This window comes from Pituophis catenifer, unplaced genomic scaffold (genome assembly GCF_029215685.1).
Source record: "Pituophis catenifer annectens isolate HBS135680 unplaced genomic scaffold, rPitCat1.0.hap2 SCAF_2, whole genome shotgun sequence".
NCBI classification, from domain to species: Eukaryota; Metazoa; Chordata; class Lepidosauria; order Squamata; family Colubridae; genus Pituophis; species Pituophis catenifer.
This window is the reverse complement of record NW_027256882.1, coordinates 128730899-128752152: the sequence shown is the minus strand read 5'-3', so window position 1 is coordinate 128752152 and position 21254 is coordinate 128730899. Positions and strand designations below refer to the sequence as shown.

At 37.0% G+C, this 21254-nt stretch overlaps 1 protein-coding gene across 2 annotated transcripts in view; it reads left to right on the top strand.

The window, feature by feature from the left end:
* The window catches only part of GLP2R (glucagon like peptide 2 receptor), a 36263-nt gene extending 17684 nt beyond the window's left edge, over window positions 1-18579 (top strand). Inside the window, exons 4-13 of one of the 2 annotated variants that reach the window (XM_070934589.1) lie at window positions 430-545; window positions 3164-3270; window positions 7492-7666; window positions 8472-8631; window positions 9218-9278; window positions 10800-10869; window positions 11858-11946; window positions 13109-13247; window positions 15201-15242; window positions 16203-18579. In XM_070934589.1, coding sequence (XP_070790690.1) covers window positions 430-545; window positions 3164-3270; window positions 7492-7666; window positions 8472-8631; window positions 9218-9278; window positions 10800-10869; window positions 11858-11946; window positions 13109-13247; window positions 15201-15242; window positions 16203-16517 — 1274 coding nt within the window. In that variant the 3' untranslated portion in view covers window positions 16518-18579. Of the gene's footprint in view, window positions 1-429; window positions 552-3163; window positions 3271-7491; window positions 7667-8471; window positions 8632-9217; window positions 9279-10799; window positions 10870-11857; window positions 11947-13108; window positions 13248-15200; window positions 15243-16202 lie in introns of both variants that reach the window. The other variant, XM_070934588.1, reaches the window with a different exon arrangement.
* The last annotated feature ends 2675 nt before the right edge of the window (window positions 18580-21254 follow it).

The window sequence follows — 21254 nt, the reverse complement described above, 5'->3', positions numbered from 1 at the left end:
ATATTACATCAAAAGACAGTAGAGATGGAGAGACACTTTTGACCAGAGACTCATTTCCACAGAAAAAGACCCCGATTATGTTGAATTAATTAATGCTTTGTAACCTCAAGTGCAATTCATTTGAAACATGACAAAGATATTAAAAGCTATTTAAAGAAATACAGTCTTATCCCATGGGTTTAGGCTTTTAAAAATATTTAAAAATAGGGAATTGTGCAGATTTGGCAGTGTTAATCCACTGAGAAATATTAAGCTTTCTACAGTTACCTCCCAAATAAACAGACATTACAAAGAGCTACCCTACAGTAAGCCAAGTCTCCTTTTTTTTTGGTCTTTCCACGCATGGGATGAAAGGGTGACAACAATAAACCAGGCCTGAAAAATGAAATGCATGGCTTGACCTTTGAGCTTGTGTCTGTTTACTTTTAGGAAGTGCAAGGAATGTATACAGAGTCTGCTTGGACCAAGGGATTTGGCAAAATATCGAAAATACAACAGAGATTTGGAATAATCGCTCAGAATGCCTTGAGGAGAATCATTTCAAAGTAAAAGTGAGCAGGGTCATCTTTTATGGGAGATACATTCACTATTTAATCTTCTCTGGGAATCCTCTTTTGGCCTACTAGGTATCTACTTTTGGCCTACTGAATATAGACTAGGTGAAACTTGGCTTAATGCCAGTAACTGCGAGAGTCCTAATGGACAGTCACTTAAATATGAGCCAACAGTGTGCGGCAGCAGCCAAAAAAGCCAAAGCAATCCTAGGCTGCATTAATAAAGAGATAAAATCAAGATCAAGTGAAGTTCTAGTATTGCTTTACAAGGTCTTAGTAAGACCACACTTGGAATATTGCATCCAGTTTCGGTTGCCACAATACTGCCACAAAAAAAAGATGTTGAGACTCTGGAGAAGAGCAACAAAAAATGATTATGGAGCTGGAAGCTAAAACATACAAAGAATGGTTACATTGGGGATGAATGAAAAGAAGGACTGGAGGGGAGGATATGATAGCACTGATACAATATTTGAGGGACTCCTACCAAGACTGTGTAGGGGGCAGGGGGCGGGGGAGGGGAATTCACACTATTTTCCAAAGCACCAAAAGGCAAGACAAGAAACAATGATTGGAAAGAAACCAAAGACAGAATTAACCTAGAACTAAGAAGACATTTCCTAACAGTGAAAGCAATTGGAATAGCTTGCTCGATCACTGAAGGCTTTAAAAAAGAGCCTGGACAACCATTTGTCTGAAACAATATAGGGTCTCCTGCTTGAGCAGGGGGCCGGACTAGAAGACCTCTGAGGTCCCTACCAACTCTATTATTCTATGTTGTGTCTTGTTTGGTACTGTGATTACAGCTCACCTATGGTGCAACTTACCTTGCATGAAAATGGGTAGGAGAAAAGAGGGTTAGCATGATGTAGACTGGAGGTTTAAGGGAGTCCCTCTCCCTCTCTCCTTTGGGATTCCAGACTACAGAGTTTATTCAGAAGAAGCACATCAAACTAATCTGAGAGACAAGCCATAAATACACTTAGCAAGATTCCACATTTGATTTAGTTTCCTTATTGACTATACATCCTCCTTTGAGAATTTGCATACTGGGTTTCTGTACCCCAAAGAACCATAACTTGTAATGATTTTTTTGCAAGTTGAGTTCAGAAGTATAGTTTTAACAATGTTACGGCTCCCAGGTACAAAATATAGAAGCACTCAGGAACATGCACAGTGATTAGATAGTGCATATGATCTATTTTCCACAATGGTCCTATATAAAGAAGAAGGGAAGTCAATATAGAATGGAGGTTTGGCTAGTAAAACAAAATAAACAAATCTCTCTTACACAGATACAGAAAGAAAGAAAGAAAGAGAGAAAGAGAAAGAGAAAAAGAGAGAGAGAGAGGGGGGAAGAAGAAAGAAAGAAAGAAAGAAAGAAAGAAAGAAAGAAAGAAAGAAAGAAAGAAAGAAAGAAAGAAAGAAAGAAAGAAAGAAAGAAAACACACTCACACAGAGAATATAGTGCCTTTTTATGATGGAAAATTTTTCTTTTGGTAGCAACACCATAATTCTTACTGACACCCATTACAGGTTTTTTGCACAGCACGTTTTAATGCCTTCTCCACTGCAGTTATGAATGGCAGATATAATAGAATCCCTCTAGTACTTAAACAATGTCCTTGTTCCTCTGGTGAACCTGAAACTCTAGAACATATTTTCATAAAGCATAAATTATATGTGCAACTGCATTTTCAATTAATGTGTCCTTGAATGGAAAGAATGCTTAGCCATGCTGAAGTTTTCTTAAATGACAGACATTCTAAAATCACATTTTTAATTGCTAAGTTTTGTGCACTAGCCATAAAACTGCATCATATCCAGTTTTGTTAATAGAAGCACACCCTGTGTTAAAGTATTAAAATGTTATTATATTTTATTATATTTTTGGGATTGTATTTGGGTTGTTTTAACTTATGTTTATAATAGTTTTGACTGCTATTAGCTCCTGTTTTTGAGTTTCCTTTGTCCTGGCACTTTGGAGCACATAAGGAGCTGTCATTGGAGAAGCAATAATCAAATATCGCATTCTGTTTCAATTACTGACTGCTAAGTGTTTCTCTAAATATGGCATGAAGTGGGCAGTAACCTCCTTGTTTGTAGCATTAGGCAATCAGATTTGTATCTTAATATGCTTCCTCTGATTGCCTGTTTCTCCTGTTAGAAGAAAAGCCCAAGAATTAAAAAAGATAGAGGGATAGAGAATGAAATGGAAATGGATTCAAAGTGATTTACAGTAAGGGTAATAAACCAGAGGTATTGCAGCTGAAATTTCAGAGTGATCTTTAAGGAAAGGGCCATAGAGAGTGAATTACAGTCATCTGAATTACCATATTCCCTCTATGAGGGATTTGGGTAGTTAAGAATTTTGATAAATGGATAGATGGATAGATGGATGGATGGATGGATGGATGATGACCGTAGTATGAGTGATGGTTCTCACTCATGTAGTTTGACCAGGGATGCCTAAAATTTTGCAGTCAGCTGTATGTGTCAACACAGTAGTAGCTGTATTGGGAACTAGACACATATATCTGATATTTATGAATTTATCTCCCTCGGGAAACTTGATTACATTAACTATGTTGTTTCTTTGTTGTTTTCAGCCAGAAGACCTTACATTGTTTATGGTGCTTGAAAAACTTTCTACTGTGGGATATTCTATTTCTCTTGTTTCCCTTGTCTTAGCACTCTTCATTCTGCTGTTATTTAGGTCAGTATAACCATTTTCTTTTTCAGTAGAATATGGTCTGTTTAAACTATTAATTAGAATATTTTATTTATTTGATTTATGCATCACCACATATGTTAGAACAGAGAAGGAGATGATGTCAGATCTTCCCAAAGGATTTCCCTTGATCACAGACTATGAAATATACAAAGAGGTAAAACATGTCTTTCTACAATGGCCAAATTAGATATTAACAAAGGAAAAATAGATGAGGGAACCTTTCAGAGAGAATTTGGAGAGGGTCAGAGGAATGAATTACAAAATTATAGATTTTACTCGAATAATGAAAAAAAATGTTTTTCATATCTCATGCCTTAGTAAAATAATTGTGTTTGATGACATCTCAAACATTGAAAATATTTGAAATATATCTTATCCTAGCATATTTACCCTATCACCCAAATTTTTTGGCCAAAAGTATTTGCATCAGAATTAAATCATCCTTCCTCAAATAAGTCTGTGACAGTCACGACTAGTTTGGAAATGTCAACCACAGAGAAACAATACTGAAATTAAAGGAATTGTTGAGGAATCACTGCATTCGGTTATTTATTTATTTAGGAGCCCTTGTGGTGCAGTGGTTAGAATGCAGTATTGCAGGCTAACTCTGCTCACAGCCTGGAGTTTGATCCTGTCTGGGCTCAAAGTTGACTCAGCCTTCCATCCTTCCAACATTGGCAAAATGAGGACCCAGATTGTTGAGGGCAATATGCAAATAATGCTGACTCTGTAAACCACCCAGAGATTGTAGTAAAGCTCTATGGGATGGTATATAAGTCTAAGTGCTATTGCTATTACTGTAAACAAATATTTACTACCAAGCCAGCCTCACATATTCTCAGGTTTGATGACCTAGAATGGAAGTCTTGCCAGCTCAGCTTAAATACAAGCAAACAACCTTACCATGAGTTCAAGAGGGAAGATAGTTAGTAAAATCCACATGTAAATGGAACAACGGACTTTCTAAATTACAATTAAAATTTTACTATCAAGAATAGGACAGTACAGATTGTAATGAGAGGAAGGGAGAGGAGAGAATCCAAACTCTCTCAAATCATTTTGACTGAACAGAATTATAACTGACCATGAAAAACATCCTGAACCTCATGTACTTGGTTCAGTTCCCTTGTAATTTGCATTGTATGATTTTATGTTCACACATAAAAGCAATGAAATACATCAACTACTGAGCTTGAGAAAGTAGAAAAACCCGCAGAAGTTTGCCTAAAAGATTTAATATTCTTACTTGATGGCAAGGACATTATTCTTTTTTGAAAAAATGAACTTTGTGCTAAATATTACAGTGATGTATTGAGTACCCTTTCACAAAGTCATCAAAGCCTTAGGATTCATGTTGTGTTTGAAGTATGCTACATCATATCAGTAATGAACCAAGTAATAATAGGCACATAATACAAGAGTATCATTAAGCTAATAGAAGATAAAGTTGTAGCAAAGACTTTAATGAGAGGCCACTTAATGTAACAAAGTGTATAGTCTGGAGAATAGGAACAGAAAGAACAGGAAAAATGAAAAGAAATCTTAATAGTTCCATATGGGGATTGGTTTGTTTTGATACCTTTGAGCCAATTTTGACTCCTGTTGTTACCTAAAAAAGTCCCTGCAGTTTTCTTTGCAATATTTTCAGAAGTAGTTTGCTCTTGCCTTTTTCCTGGGTCTGGGACAGAGAAACTGGTCCAAGGTCATGCAGCTGCCTAAGTCAGGACTAACACTCCTGGTTTTCATGTTTCTATCCTGGTGCCTTTAATTATTACTCCAAACTGGCTCTCATATGAAAATATGATCAGTTTTGTATAGGTGTGGCTTAATAAAAATGTGCCACGGAACTGAGTCTTCAACCTTTCTCCAATGCTTATTTCTAACTTGGTACATAGTACTTTGATTTGTTCTTCAGTGTTGTATGAGAGTTGTTGTTGATGTTTTTCATCATTTTAGAGTTTTAGTTATCCCAAAGTTTATTATATAAACATGCTTATATAATTCATGAAGAGTACAGCAATCATTTCGTTTTAAAGAGCCAAGTATTTGGAAGGAAGAGGGCTGTCTTGTAATGATTGTTTATGATCCTTGGTTAGATAATGGACAAATAATCTTTGAATGCTTCAAAGATGCAGAAGCAAGACAAACATCAGGCTTTTTCTATGTACGATCTACAGTTTAGGCACATTTTGTTGTACCTGTTTCACTGATGCTTTTCAAAATATGCCAATTCCTTGTGGATCAATGCTAGCCAACAGAACTCCCCTTGAATTCTAATTAGGCAAAGGTATTAACCTTTGTCCCAGACTATTGCACAAGTTCTGAGTTTTGTTCTCTTTTACACGATTTCCTTTCTATAAGCAACATGTGTTGCTTATAGAAATCACATCTATTTATTGTAAACATGTCATGGGAATTGAAAGAATATTCTCAAATTAAAATGTACAAACGATCACTTCCATAGTTGGATTTTATAATATGAAGGTTAAATAAGGATATTTTCATAAAAATCTAAAGTCTCCTTATTTTTTAGTATTTGGTATACATTACCTTTTAGTACTAGACCAAGCTTCAATTTTGTTATGTCATTTTTGTTGCTCTGAATTGGGCTAAATGAAAAGATCCAGAACCAAGGAACAAATGTAATGTTTAATGTTACCAAATTCTTATAGACTTTTGGAGCGATGAGTGGTAAGTGGTGAGTGGTGATAACTTTTGATTCCAGCTGCCACACTTGTTGCTCTGGTTTTGCTCAGTCCTGCTCAATTTTATATTCCTGCATGCATTTCTTTAAAAAAAAAATGAATTAGAATTTTAAAATATTGCAACTTTGACAATTTGATTGCAATCATCAACATTATTACACTCTCAGCTAAACAGCTACCTTTTCCTTCTCTCTGTTCAGACCAGAAGAACATTTTCCAGTACATAAACAGTAGCAGGAACGTCTTGCAAATAATAATTCTTTTGTTTTAAATCAACATTTATTCTTGCTATGCATAAGGCAACGCAGGTCCTCAGGAGGTGAAGGAGATGCACAATGAAGTCATCTACTGCCTAGCAAATTATATCTAAACCATTCCTCTATAAGGACTCTTCCAAAATACAGTACATTAATTTGTCTTAATTGACCCCTGGAATCTGGTTATGTTGCTAATAAGAGCTTTCATTTGTCAAACACAGGAATATTAATGTGATTATATTATGATAAGAGGTTTCAAGTAGTGCTAAAAGTCTGAGCTTTTTGAAATGATGATTCCATTTTTTCACCCTTTAAAATGTCTGAACCCTCACAATCCCTGCTGTACTAGAAGCACACAGGAGCAGAACACAATGAAGAAAGTTTGAGCAGTCAGGGACAGGATTATGAACATCTGAGTACAGGTAGTCCTTGACTTATGACCGCAATTGAGCCCAGAATTTATGTTGCTAAGTGAGAAATTTGTTCAGTGAATTTTGCCACATTTTATGACCTTTCCTGCCACACTTATTAAGTGAATCACCGCAATTGTTAAATTAGTAACACCGTAGTTAAGTGAACCCGACTTCCCCATTGACTTTGCTTGTCGAAAGGTCACAAAAGGGGATCACAGGACCCTGGAACACTGCAACCGTCATAAATATGAGTCTGAATTTTAATCACATGACCACGGGGATGCTGCAATGATCATAAGTGTGAACAATTGTCATAAGTTGTTTTTTTCAGTGCTGTTGTAACTTCTAAATGGTCACTAAACGAATTGTTGTAAGCCAATGACTACCTGTACATCCTATCACAATCTGATCACCTTATGGAGGAAACAGTGCACTATAGGATTCTTTGTAATGGAACCTTTGAACGGAAGTTAATTTGTGCAGCAACTGGGAAAAATTGATTCTGTTGAGAGGAGGAACACGACATCAGGAGAATAATCCAAATGCAGTGAAAGCTCGCTGGGACTTTTGAGCACGCCTAATGTTTGGAAATTGAAAGTTGAAAAATTTGACACGCCCTAGCTATGGCATCATACACAGTTTCACCTGCCACACAATTAGCTAAGCAAACAGTCCAGTAACACTCTTCTTGGTCAGGCAGGCCACCCTCATCCTCAAAGAAGAGTATAATTTCCCACTCGCATCCAGAAAAAAACACATTGGTCTTTCAGATAAAACTATAACAAACTTTGTGACAATCTTATAGATTGTGCTTCTCTTTCCCTTCAGGAAACTGCATTGCACGAGAAACTACATCCATATGAATCTCTTTGCTTCGTTTATCCTCCGAGCTGCAGGAGTTCTAATAAAAGACAGCATAACACGCAGTACTTACAAGTTTCTTTCTTCAGAGTCAGAAAGGCCAGCTGATGAAAGTGGATGGATTTCTTCCTTGAGTCCAGAGGTATTGCAGCAGGCACTCTCAGTGTTCATATTAAGTGACCGAAGCAGCAAGAATGATGTCTGTTGTTGCCCACATCCATTTTTAAATTCAGAAACAATAACAGTTGCAGGGTTATATTTTCTGGCTACATTCATTCGTAGCATTTATATAATGCTCATCCCTTGTTTACCGCCTGAGATCTAGTGGCTAATTTTAAGCAACAATAATTGATGTAGGCAATTATTTAAGGCAAGGTCAGGTAGCAGATTAAAATTGTTTTTGTCTGTACACATTGTTTATAGACTACTATTCTGTGAACCCTCAGAAAAACTAGCAACAGCAATAGCACTTAGACTTCTATACCACTTTACAGTGCTTTTACAGAGGTTTTACGGAGTCAGCATATAGTCCCCACCAATCTGGGTCCTCATTTTACTGATCTCAGAAGGATGCAAGGCGGAATCAACCTTGAGCTGGTGAGAATTGAAGTGCGGCTGTTGGCAGAATTAGCCTACAATACAGCATTCTAAGAACTGCGGCACCACAACACGATAAATTAAAACATGATATCCCCAAATGAGGCAATTTAAAAGAAGGGAGAAGGAAAGAGGAACAAAATTCAAACACTAAACTTCTGAATGAATTTTCAACCTGCTTAGTATTAGTAACTCTTTTCCCTATGGACTTGAAATGTAATGACTGACAAATTGTTTCCAGACAAGTAGCATGTATTCTTGCAGCCAATAAACTCAAAGGCAAAATAAATTAATTCCTCCTGTGATTCTGCACAGTGTTATTAATTCTTCTTTTTGTCTCATTTTTGCAGAAACTAGCCTTATGCAAGATGGGTCCTCTTTTCATGCAATATGTTGTTGGAGCAAATTCTTACTGGCTTTTAGTAGAAGGAATTTACCTCTACAGGTTGTTAGTAGCTACTGTGCTGTTTGAGAAACATCAGCTGCTGAGATACATCTTCATTGGATGGGGTAAGCTTGGACTTTTCCAAGAAGATGATAGAGTGATAGGTTTACATCTTTCAGTCAGTTTCATGATTGGTTCAGCTATTCAGCTGGGATGAGACAAAACTAATCTTTGGTTTATTACCTGTTTGTTATCCTGTTGAAAATATTCCAGTCAGCATAGGAAGCTAAACTTGCTCTTGATTTTTATTTCAAATTATTAGGTAAATGCAAGTCTTGAAGTTTGCTGCTGCCATTATTTGCTTGGAGACTTTCAAAGCACATGCAAACCATAAGGCAAATATCTATGAACATATTTGTTGAGTGGAGTAAAAAGGGGTTTTTACAAGGAACAAACTCTAAGGAAAACAAAATTGTTGAAGCCATTAGTCTTTCCTTTATTTACATAACTAGTAATAATACTTATGTATCAGGTATCCTTGTTATATTGATTTAATAATATATTAAACTGTGAAGTTGGGGAAAAAAATAGAAGAGAGCAATAGTAAACCAACCAAACTAGAAGAACTGCTTTTTAACTCAAAAGACTTGATATCCTCAGAAATCATATTAGGTCTTGTCATACAAGAATACCTCTTGTTTTTCCTTTCAGGTTTTCCAATTTTGTTTGTAGCTCCTTGGGGAATACTAAAATACCAACTGGAGCATAATGTGTAAGTTACTGTCTTAAATGTTCCCTTAATCGGTTTCATTGTTTCTTTTCTTGCCTTTTTTTTGTGCCAATAGAAAAAGAGCCTTTTGTTTATTTTCCCACAATGTTTAGACTAAAGATTAGCAACCATTTGTTATTGCGGCTGCATTGCTAGGCAATACGAAAAAAGTTTGCAGCCTCCTAAACACATTCTTGATTAAGGGAATAATTGTAACTTTTAAAAATATACCCACTAGAAAGGTTAGAATGCAGCAAAAATCACTTCTATGGCCTACTCCAGATTGAAAGAGGAGCAGAAAAAAAAGGACAGAAAACAAGAAACGGCAAGAAAGGACAGAGATTTTCATCATGTTAAAACAGAAATCAGTTTGCAAAGATGTATACAGCACTGACACAAAGATATCTTAGGCTGTGAATAGTCCTAAACAAATGGTAAGATTAGAGTCAATGCATGTCTATCCAGCCTAACAGCAGACTATTCTTCACTCAGTCCATTGGCAATCTCCATTTCCATTATAAATAAGAAATTGTGTTATAGTCTGCTACAGCCAAAACCATCAGAGAGTTTTTTAAAAAAGTCTAAAAAATGGGAGGGAAGAATTTGGGATTTATATAATAACAGAATGACCGAGTTGGAGGGGATCTTGGAGGTTTTCTAGTCCAACCTCCTGCTCAGGTAGGAAACCTTATACCATTTCATACAAATGATTGTCCAATCTCTTTTTGAAAACTTCCAGTGGATTATTTGTTAGAAACCAAGAAAGGCTAGTGTTGAGTTGATCCAATTCTTCCTTCCAAAATCCCTGTAGTTGCATATCAAGTTTAATTTTAATTTCTAAAGTGTTGCAGAACTGAGAACAAATTTTGACACTAAAGTGTGCCAAAGATATACCTTATTTATATTATCATCCTTGTAAAGTCTAGTGGTATAAAAATCTAGATGGTACTTTTTATACTATGCCACAAACAATTCTCACGAAATGAAGATCAGTCCATTTCTGGGTTTTGAATATTTTGAAGAACTCCTGACTCCTCCTCTTCTTGCTATTGATCCTCTGGTCAATAACACTATATTCCTTTCCACCAGAAGAGGGATGGGTGGCTATCACATTCTGAATCAGGTGTCAGAGATTCAGAATAATTTCTAACTTATGTGATTCTAGGTCCATCCCTCTACAATGAATAAATGAGTTCAATTTCAGAAGTTCTGAAGGAATCTCAAGAGGAAGTCTCGAGTGCTAAGTTTCTTTTTTTGTGGTGGCCATTGGGGGAAAAGTGTAATCCATCTTTTCAATGGATTATTTTCCCAGAGAACAAAACATAAGGTCTTAGGGATGAGAGATCCTGCATATAACAGCAGTTCTGCTGATCTTCCTTGAAGCTTTTAAAACTTTTCATATGAGTTTTGATACAATTCTATAATTCACCAAGATGAATTATAAAGTTTTTTTAAAAAAATAATAACAAACGTGGTTTATCGTTTGTTATTACATGACATAATAAAATGTTATTTGTTTTCTAGATGCTGGTCAACAAATGAGAACATGATAGTCTGGTGGATCATTCGAGGACCCATATTATTTTCCATTGTTGTAAGGATCACTGAAAAATTGCTTACTATTATATTGTGCAGAGAATTCAATATAATATTGCTTTTATTTCCCTATACTTGATTAGATAAGCAAAGACAAAAGAGGCACCTTAAATAATTTACAAAATTCAAGGAGATGTAATGACAGGAGAAGGAAAAAGATGATGGGGACCTGTAATCAATCCAGTTGGGACCCCTGGATTGGGAAACTCTTTACTGTACACTGATTAATACTCAAATCATTGAGGTACAGCAAGAGCTTTCAAACTTGAGTTAGAGTCCAACATCTATAAACAACTTGTTTGCAAATCTTAAGTAACATCAGGTCATCAGTTTACATACCAACCCTCCATTTACATAGAGTTGCCTTTCCAATGTAAGAAAGACATGAAGAATTCCTATTGTTCTGCTATCAGGTTTCAGGTAGCAAATATGTAGTTCAAAAGTCTGTAGATATTTGCAAATATTATATCTTGTATCAATGTTAAGTTGTAATTACTCCTTAACAGGAGTGCAGAGTTGCCAAGCAGCAACTTAGCAGGAAGGATCTGTGTCCAATAACTAGCATCATTCTAAATTAGTAAGAAAAGTCAAACATGTTTATTTATTGTTTTTGTGGCAATACGACATTTGAAAAATTCTTTATTTTCAAGGATATTTTGTATATATTTTTCTTCTGTAGCAGCCACTTAATCACTACTACTAAATCTCAGCATTTTTCTCTTACTTTTGATTCACTACTACCCCTTTCCTTCCCCAATCTCCAATCAGTAAGCTTTGAGCCTTCAAAATAACAAGCAGGACAGAGCAACAACATTGTATAGGAAATACTTGAAAGCCGAGACTCAATACAGTACATTAAAATTATTGAAAACAGCCTGCAGTTGTCTTGCCCTTGTGAAATCCCTGTTGGAAATAATTTTGCAGACAAACAAAATTTTATCGTATTTGGAGAAACCAACTGTGATGTTTGATGTGTGTTTTCTAAGGTTAATTTCTGCATCTTCCTGAACATTCTGAAACTGTTACTTTCCAAACTTAAAGCTCAGCAGATGACCTTTCGTGACTATAAGTTCAGGTAGATATTACTTTCTTATAATTTTCTGCACCATTTTTTTTTAAAAAAAATACTGGATTTGATTCACAGCCATATGGGAGTCTATATATTTGGCCAATATTGTAATACATATTTGTTTGACATTTCACTCACTTGATAATGTAAATGAAAATCTGCAAAGATTTATATCAATGTTTCTCAGTTTTAGCAACTTTTAGATCTGTAGCCTTCAACTCCCAGAATTCCCCAGCTATTTATTTATTTGTTTGTTTGTTTATTTATTTATTTATTTACTCGCATTTCTATGCCGCCCAATTCCCAAGGGATTTACACATCTTAAAGTTGTCAAGATTGAGAAACATTGATTTACTTTGCTAAATGCGTTTGTTATTAAAGGTCAAGAAGAATCTTTGCTTTTTTCTTTAAGAAGAATGTGTTGCTTTTAAAGAAACTGAAATTGCAACAAAATGGATACTAATTTTAAAGTGAAAAGTGGGACAATATGCTGTACCAATCATGTTTTATTTTGATTAGCAGGTTAGACAACTTTTCACAGAATGTAAGATGCAACAAACTAACAAATCCACAATTCCAAAATGTACACCTGGTAAATATATATCAGGAAGAAGGTTAAAGTAGAAATCATAAAGTAGAAGGATTAAGGAATAACTCTAAGAAAAAAGTAGAACTAGTCTAACCTTGGGGTATGTCACTAAAACTATACCTACTGAATATCATCAGGGCAGAAACAAGAGAACCATATCCATTCTTTCTGGTTTATTTAGTATTTTAAAACAGAAACAAATGAAATATACTTATTCCCAGGCCCTTTGTCTTCTCCTTCAACCCTCACTAGGTTCCTTTGGAGAGCTTTATAAACTTAGATTTTTCCCAATTTCACAAAGTTTGGGGATGCAATGTCAGATTCCTTCTCCAAGACCAAGGAAGGCCCTGTCTGTGACCTTGAAAGGGAGAAACAATTGGTTCTAAAGTTACTCAGACATTGTTCCAAGAATCACAGGGCTGCAGTCTTATTATGGAATTATCACTAATGTTAATCCCAATCTAATATTAATCCCAAATCAATGTCTCAAGGAATTGACTGTCGTAATTCCATTATGTGTTTCTTGTTGAGTTTTATTTCAAGAATTTAATTCATGTTGGTGATTGTTTTTCTTTTAAGGTTGGCAAGGTCAACTCTTGTGTTAATACCTTTACTTGGAATTCATGAGATTATTTTTAGTTTCATTTTGGATGATCATGTTGAAGGATTCTCCAGGAATGTCAAAACCTTCATCCAGCTAACCATTGGCTCTTTCCATGTAAGTTTGGGATGGTGATGGAAGTAGGTTAAACAAATTTAATACCACCTTTACAGAATGCAGATGAGAAAAATAATAATCAAAAACCATTATCACAGCTCATTAATAAATGATGCATAATAAAAGAATCTTTAAAATATATTTTAATACATTTTTAAAATAGGATTTGATACAAACATTAAACTTCTACCACTTAATAAACAATATCTAGCATAATCTTAAAAATACCAACATCTCATTAAAGAAGGGTGTCCTTCTGGATTCATGGTTGTCTCTGAAAGATCATGTAGCGACCGTGACCAGGGGGGCATTTGCCCAGGTCCGCCTTGTGCGCCAGCTGCGCCCTTACTTGGACCAAGATGCCCTACGCACCATTACTCATGCGCTGGTCACCTCCCGTCTTGACTACTGCAAGGCTCTCTACCTAGGGCTGCCCTTGAAAACCACTCGAAGGCTTCAACTGCTGCAGAATGTGGCTGTGCGGGTTGTGATGGGAGTGTCCCGACACTCCCACGTTACACCCCTCCTGTGTTACCTGCATTGGCTACCGGTTGCCCTTCGGGTAAAGTTCAAGGTGCTGGTTATCACCTATAAAGCCCTTCATGGCCTAGGCCCGGGATATTTGTTGGACCCCCTACAGCCAGCAACAATCTCCAATCGCCCGGTGCATTCCCATAGACAGGGCCTCCTCAGGGTGCTGTCGGCCAGACAATGTCGGCTGGCGACCCCCAGGGGGAGAGCTTTCTCTGTGGGCGCACCAACCCTTTGGAACCAACTTCCTTTGGAGCGCCGGATGGCCCCTGACCTTCGCTCGATTTAAAGACCTGGTTGTTTCACAGCCTGGACTTATCGGGGGATTTTCTTAATAGATTTTAAATTGATTTTAAATTGTTTTAATTTGGACTTTTAATTTTATATTGTTTTAATGTGCAATTGTGCATTTTATTCATGTGAGCAGCCCTGATCCATTGGAGATAGGGCGGCATATAAATCACATTAAACTAAACTAAACTAAACTAAACTAAACTAAACTAAACTAAACTAAACTAAACTAAACTAAACTAAATTATTTGTCTAAAATTCTTTCCAAACCTAATATGATTTTTCACTATTGTCATTTCAATTATTTGTTAGAGTCTTTTGAAACAATCTTCAAGTACAGTAGTGACTGCCAAATTCAAATTTTCTACATTTCCTCATAAGTCAGAAGAACAGATCTGGCTAATATATATAATGATAATTCTTAATTAGCAATGCCTTCAATAAACGGAATCTTTGTTACTTAGCAGACAAAAAAGCAACAACAAAAAGCAAACCCAGTTTGTCATTGCTACCAAAAAAGAATAAAAAACTCAACAAATTCAGTATCTTCCTTAACCTATATTTATATAACAATATTAGATTTATATCAGTCCAATATGGGTAGTTCTGAAAAGATAATTTTAAAACATGCATAATAAGTGCAGAAGCAGAATGAACTGATCTTTTGGAAAACTTTTTAAATTTAATGATCACCTTTCAAGATTCCACAACCACATTCTAGAATCTAGAGAGATGTAATTCTACAGGCATAAATGTAATGTGCCCTAAACTTTAAATTACAAATTTTCCTGCACAGTATAAGGTAAAAAAAAAGTCTGATTAGAAAGAAATGATATATTTTATTGTAACCAATCATTGTGGTTTAAAATAGCAAGCCAGACATTTCCTCCAGCAAAATGTAAAATTAAGCAGATTACTCAGGAAGGATACAGGTTGAAATCTTTATGATTGTTAAGAGGCAAAAATGATTCTTGAGCAAGAGGAAAATAGTTGCATTTATGTTCAATTTGCCAGCATGATGGCTCATATTTCAGGTAGTTTTTTTGTAAAAGTATTCTCTGATTATATAAAGTCAAATTGTACTTTGGCATATGTTCCTCAAATCTAATTTACTTTCTCTTTCTCTTCCAGGGTTTTCTCGTAGCACTTTTATATTGCTTTTATAATGGCGAGGTACATCATCTTTTTCATTTCTCATTGTTCAGCCCTGCATCCCAACCCCAGCTGCTCAGAACACACTGGCTTATGGTTCTTTATGATCATTCAGTTATGGAAAAATTGATTAAAGAATTATTAATTTTTCCATCCTATTACTTGTAATATTTGAAAAGACCCGGCTTGACCCAGCAAGTTGGCCACCTCTCTGAGAACAGATGAACTTGTGAGAATCATGCACAGTCTGTCATGCTACGGAATAAGCCAATAGCCTTCCTGGGAGGGCCTCTTTTATGGAGAGAGGTTTTGAGCTGCCCATTTCTTTAGTAGAGAAAAGCGGATGGAATCCAAGTTGACAGAGCAGATTCAAGAATTTCCCTCCTTCTGTTTTTCAGTGATTTTTCATGCCCCTTTGCAAAATGGTGTAAAATGGGTTGTAGTGATATTGGGAGTATTGAGAGAAAATGCATTCCCATTCCCATTCCCATTTCCACGTTAACTGGTTAGATGCCTTTCACTTGTCATGCTGAATTGCTGAGGCAAAATAAAAATATGATTAACAGATGAATTCAGATGAATATGGGATTGTTTAATCTGATGGATGTACTTATATTTGAATGTAGAGAGACAGAAATCAGTCACTCGGTAGTCACCAATAGCCATGCTATATAATAGCTATATTGTGTTAGCAATAGCAATAGCATTAAGATTTATATCTAAATGCTTCACGGTTCTTTACAGCCCTCTCTCAGGTTTACAGAGTCAGCATATTGCCTCCAGCAATCTGGGTCCTCATTTTATGGAAGGATTGAAGGCTGAGTTAACTTTGAGTTTGTCAGGATCAAACTGCTGGTAGTCGGCAGAATTAGCCTGCAATACTGCATTCTAATCACTGAGCCACAGCTCTTATTTAGAAGATTCCCAGTTGGAAAAGACTGCTATAATCCTAACTGTCAACTTTTCCCCCATTTTTCCCAGGTAAAGGCTGAATTACGCAAGCAATGGTCTCGTTTCTTGCTAGCATACCCCTTTGTCTATATGCCCTGCTTTCTTGGAAAGAACATCAAGCACCTAAGGAACTGTCCAAACAAACAGCATTTGAGCAATAATGATCCTTCCCTTGAGGCAATGCAGCCTCCCAAGAAGCAAGCGGCCAAGGTGAGAACATGCTGTAATGTGGAACGAGGCCCCACAACAAGACACAACCTCAGAGCAAGCGTTTTTGACAGCAGCGAAGAAGAAATTGCCAATGGAGAGACCATTGAAGAGGCTCTGGAGGAAAATGAGGGTTAGAACTTTAAGAGAAAAACGAATTTGTTGGGATCTATCTTTTGCATGGAAGCAACTGGAATTAAAGATCCTATGGAAAGAGCAAAATGAAAACAGCTTTGGTACATTCCCCCTCCCCATCCATTCTTCATTTTGTCAGTAAAACAAATATTGGCATATGCTAGGAGCCATAACAGGTCGTTTTTCTTAGTTCTCAGGAACTGGATCTGGTACCAACACTACATGGGATAAAGAGATCACACACACACGGTGAGACAGCCTGCTGATCCTTCTGAAACTTCCAGTATTAGGTCCCCCAGAGTCTGACTGCTACTCTGACTGAACCAGGGATTTGATCCCAGGAGGCTGCACTTCAGGACTACAAAGGCTTTATGATACCATTGAAATGACTAACTAAATGCACCAAGTGAATAAAGGAACTGGTCTGAGAGTCAGTTTGCTCCCCATACATTTAGATGCTTGCACATATACATCTGAAAGTGTATTTTTCAGCCTTTGCTAAAATAATAGTTAAATCAGAGCTACCATGTTTTAGGACACAGTTATTAATGCTTTGTCTTTCAATATACTTTGCAAGTCCTAATTTCTGTTATCCTTTCAATATATCTATAAAGCAAATCACTATGACCTCCATTACACAATTAGAAAATTAATTTGACTTAATCCAGAGCAGAAAAATCCGAGAAATTTGAAACAGCTGGATGAAATGAGGAGAGATGGGGAGTTGAGAGACTGCTGTATGAACACATCTTATTTCTCAAATAGCCAGACAAGCTGAAATACAACTTAAAAATGCAAGATGAATCAAGGGAGTTGGCAAGCAGTTGGAAAGGATTCATTTAGGAATGTGTATTTGTTCTCTTTTTGTTTTAAAGGAAGAATGGCATTTCTTTCTTCTTATCTCTTTCATCTTTGTCTATGTTTCTTCTCCACATTGTCCTCAACTGTATTTCTTTCCAGAAGAGAGAGAATAGAGGAACTCCAAGCTCCAAACTAGCCAGAATCATCTGCATTCTGTCCCTGGATTCATGAGAAATGCTAGGTTTCTTCCTCCACCATCCTGGGTTTTGGGTTACCTTCCATTCCTGTTTTTATTTTACTGCATAAATTGGCCAGTAGCTGGATGTTGCAGTGTTTTCTCTTCTTGCCAGTTGATGCCTTTTGCCCTTGCTCCTAGGGAAGTTCAAAGATGTCTTACTTATGCTCATTCTCTTAATGTAAAGGAGTTGGCTTTGTGTTATGGATTGGCTTTGTGTTATGGGTAGTTGGTGATTGGAGGCTGGAAAAGTGTGCAGAGACTTAAATACACAAGCAACTGAAATCTAAGTGAAGCAAATACCAACCATACCAACTTCAGAAGGTCCAATAGTCAATAGACAGCCTGCAGCTGTAATAACATTTTTTCCTTTGCAGCCTTTGCTTTAATGGCAGGACCAAGGAATCCAAAGTTAGTATTTCATTATCAATAGAAAAAGGAGTATAATGAAATGAAAAAAAAATATTTACTCCTAATTAATAGAAAGCTGCTGTTTCTAATACAGAATAGAAAGAGGAAACAGTAGTATAATTAGTAGATATATCTTGATTCAAGGGGCAAAAAAAGAGATGATTTAATAATATCAGAATCTGGAAAGAAACCTAAGCATGGTAAATGTTCTAGGCCAATGGTTCTCAACCTTCCTAATACTGCGACCTTTTAATATAGTTCCTCGTTGTGGTGACCCCAAACCTTAAAATTATTCCTAAAACCATTGAAAATATGTGTTTTCCGATGGTCTTAGGCGACCCCAGGTTGAGAACCACTGTTCTAGACACACTGGATTTAAATGGAGAGAACAGGACATGAAAAAAGAGAAATAGATAAGAAAAGAACAGACGCTAAAATGACTTTTGAATAAATTAGTAGCCTGTAGAAGGGGTGGGTGAGGAAGATAGATGAAATCTGACTGAGCACAATCTGCTTACTATGACATCCATGAGTATATAAGACCAAATACTCTTGACAGACATTGGCTAGGTACACTCTTGGGCTCAACTATAATGTATGATTTATGATTGAATCTCCTATGGCTTAGAATTAAGTATGATCTGAATGGCTGTGGCTTATTCAAAATCTAGTGGGATGTATGTACCTTGCAAATGAGTTATAGATCAGATAAAAGCAGTTTTCAAGAAGTCTGTCTACTTTCACTTGCAAACATTGTAGCTGGTTGTGGGATTCTACAAGTGGTGGGTTTCAAATTTTTTTACTACCGGTTCTGTGGGTGTGGCTTGGTGGGCGTGGCAGGGGAAGGATCCTGTAAAATTTCCATTCCCACCCCACTCCAGGGGAAGGTTACTGCAAAATCCCCATTTCCTCCCAATCAGCTGGGATTCAGGAGGCAGAGAATAGATGGGGGCGGGGCCAGTCAGAGGTGGTATTTACCGGTTCTCCGAACTACTCAAAATTTCCGCTACCGGTTCTCCAGAACTGTTCAGAACCTGCTGAAACCCACCTCTGGATTCTACATAGAATGCTACAAAGGTTTTGGGGTTTGTTTCAGGGCAGGGAGGATCTGTTTGTTTCTCTCTCTCTTTTTTAGCTTTAATTGCTTTGCACCAATTTTCCTTCTGTCACGGATCTTGCAGTTATTTTCCCCCTCATCTCTTGGCACCAAGTATTAGTAAAGGAAAACATTATGTCATCGTCACAGGAGATGAACCCCAAATGGCCACCTGAATTGCAAACACTGGGCGTATTCCCAAGAAACTTCATTCAAACCCTACTGAAATTAATGGGACTTATTTCTGCGCAACTCCATTTACAAGCATGTGCCCCACATGCTAAAAACATCGGCTCCTCTGAGGCAAGCTTGCACACTCTGGGATTCATCTCCCTGCTGAAATGCTGAAGCAATGTTTATTCAAGGGAAGTTGGCAAAAATCCCACTCATCCCTGTTCTATATCATTATTCTGATCAGAAGACTCCCCAGTTAATAAGCAAATCTCTCCTTCTGGTCAAGGAAGAATGAGTGGTTTGTACACAAAGTCCTTTAGTAGGGTTTCTGTTGGTGTTCTCTAAATAGGCAGGTAGTCAGAGCATCACCCATCAGACTTTTACTTGTCTATATGTGTATGAAGGGCGGGAGGGTTTTTAATGATCACCTCAGAGATGCAGAATAGGTAACGATGCCATTGCTTTAGATTGACTTTGTTTGAGGATCTGCTGAAAATTATTTGTTTGATAAAATACGTCAAAGCAAAATTGTTCTTAAACATGACGGGACACTGAATTTTATGTTGCACATTGACCGCACATCAGTCTACAGATACTAGCATGCCCAGATGTCTTTTAATCTTTCATAGGAAAGAAAGTAAGGAGTAGGATTTATATTTTTGAAGTCATCGTCTGATTTTGTTTTCCTTTGAGGTGAAAGCAAACAGATTTCCACTCAAGCCCAAATGCAAAAATTGACAGAGTCAAACATCTGTGGAGATCTGCACACTGTCAGAATCTACTCATGATCCTCTGTCTCCAACATCACTGTCTGCCAATAATATTACTACTTGCCATTCCAGTAAGTAGACTGAAAATCAGATAAGAAATGCAGCAGATGTTTGAAGAAGCAGTTCAAAATATTCAAAGGATCAAATTCTGCCTTCTAGTCTGTGGTGGTGTTGTTGTTGGGTTTTTTTTGAATTCTCAATTTATCAGCTATTTTTCTCTCTAGGGGATAGTCCTGTTTTTTTCCAGGAAATGCAATCTATTAAGGACCCATTTAGTAACTTTTCCAAGTTGTTACAAAAACTATCAGAAAAATTATCTGCTGAGATCTCTGACTGCAGTAGTTTGCAACTTCCGGCTTCTGTTGCCTCTGGAAAATATGTTTGCAAGTATATTTCTTCTCTCTCTCCCCCCCCCTCTCTCTCTTCCTCTCTCCCTCCCTCCCTCCCCCCCCCTCTCTCTGTATGTGTGAGATATGTACCTAAATCTGGAAAGGCATGCGGATATGTCTTGCATTCTATATTCTATACAGAGGGTATGTTTCTAAGAAAGACACATGTAGAAGGAATTGAACTTCTTTTACATTCAAAATCCATGAAAATTTTGGGGTGGACATTGTAGATAATTCTTATCTCTGAAATGATAGAACCAGTCCTGGCCAGTATTGCCAGCTGATAGTACAATTTTTATAAAATCCAGTATGATTATAGTACAATTAGAGTAGGTAGAAGCATTCAACATAACCACAATGATAACATCTGTGCTGTAATGTCATCACACCAGCTGCACCTTTTTGTACTTGTGCAGCAGTCCATAAACAGTGAGGTTTGTGTTGCAATAGATGTTTCATTCCTTGGTGAATGGGCAACATTTTCTGTCGAAGCTGTGACTCAAACTTAGAACTGGTTGAATGGCTGCAAGAGGTCTTCCCATTACACAGTGACATTTCCAGGGGTGGGATTGTGGATGGCAATTGGCCTGTTTGGGGAGATAGGGGAGTCAGTCTAGGTGCATTAGAGTGATTTAAAGACTCCAATTTTATTTTCATAGTTTGGGGCTGAAAAAGATGTTGCTACAATACAATCTAGCCATTTTGCCACCAAATTTCAATTCTCAGTATACCTTGCTTTGTGGACTGTTTGTGGACTGTGGGTGGTGGTCAGTGGGGGGGTTGTTATCGGTTCAGTTCAGATCTTGCGAACCGGTAGTAATGGCAGTGGGAAGCTCCACCCGCCTGCCCAGACATCATCACAGA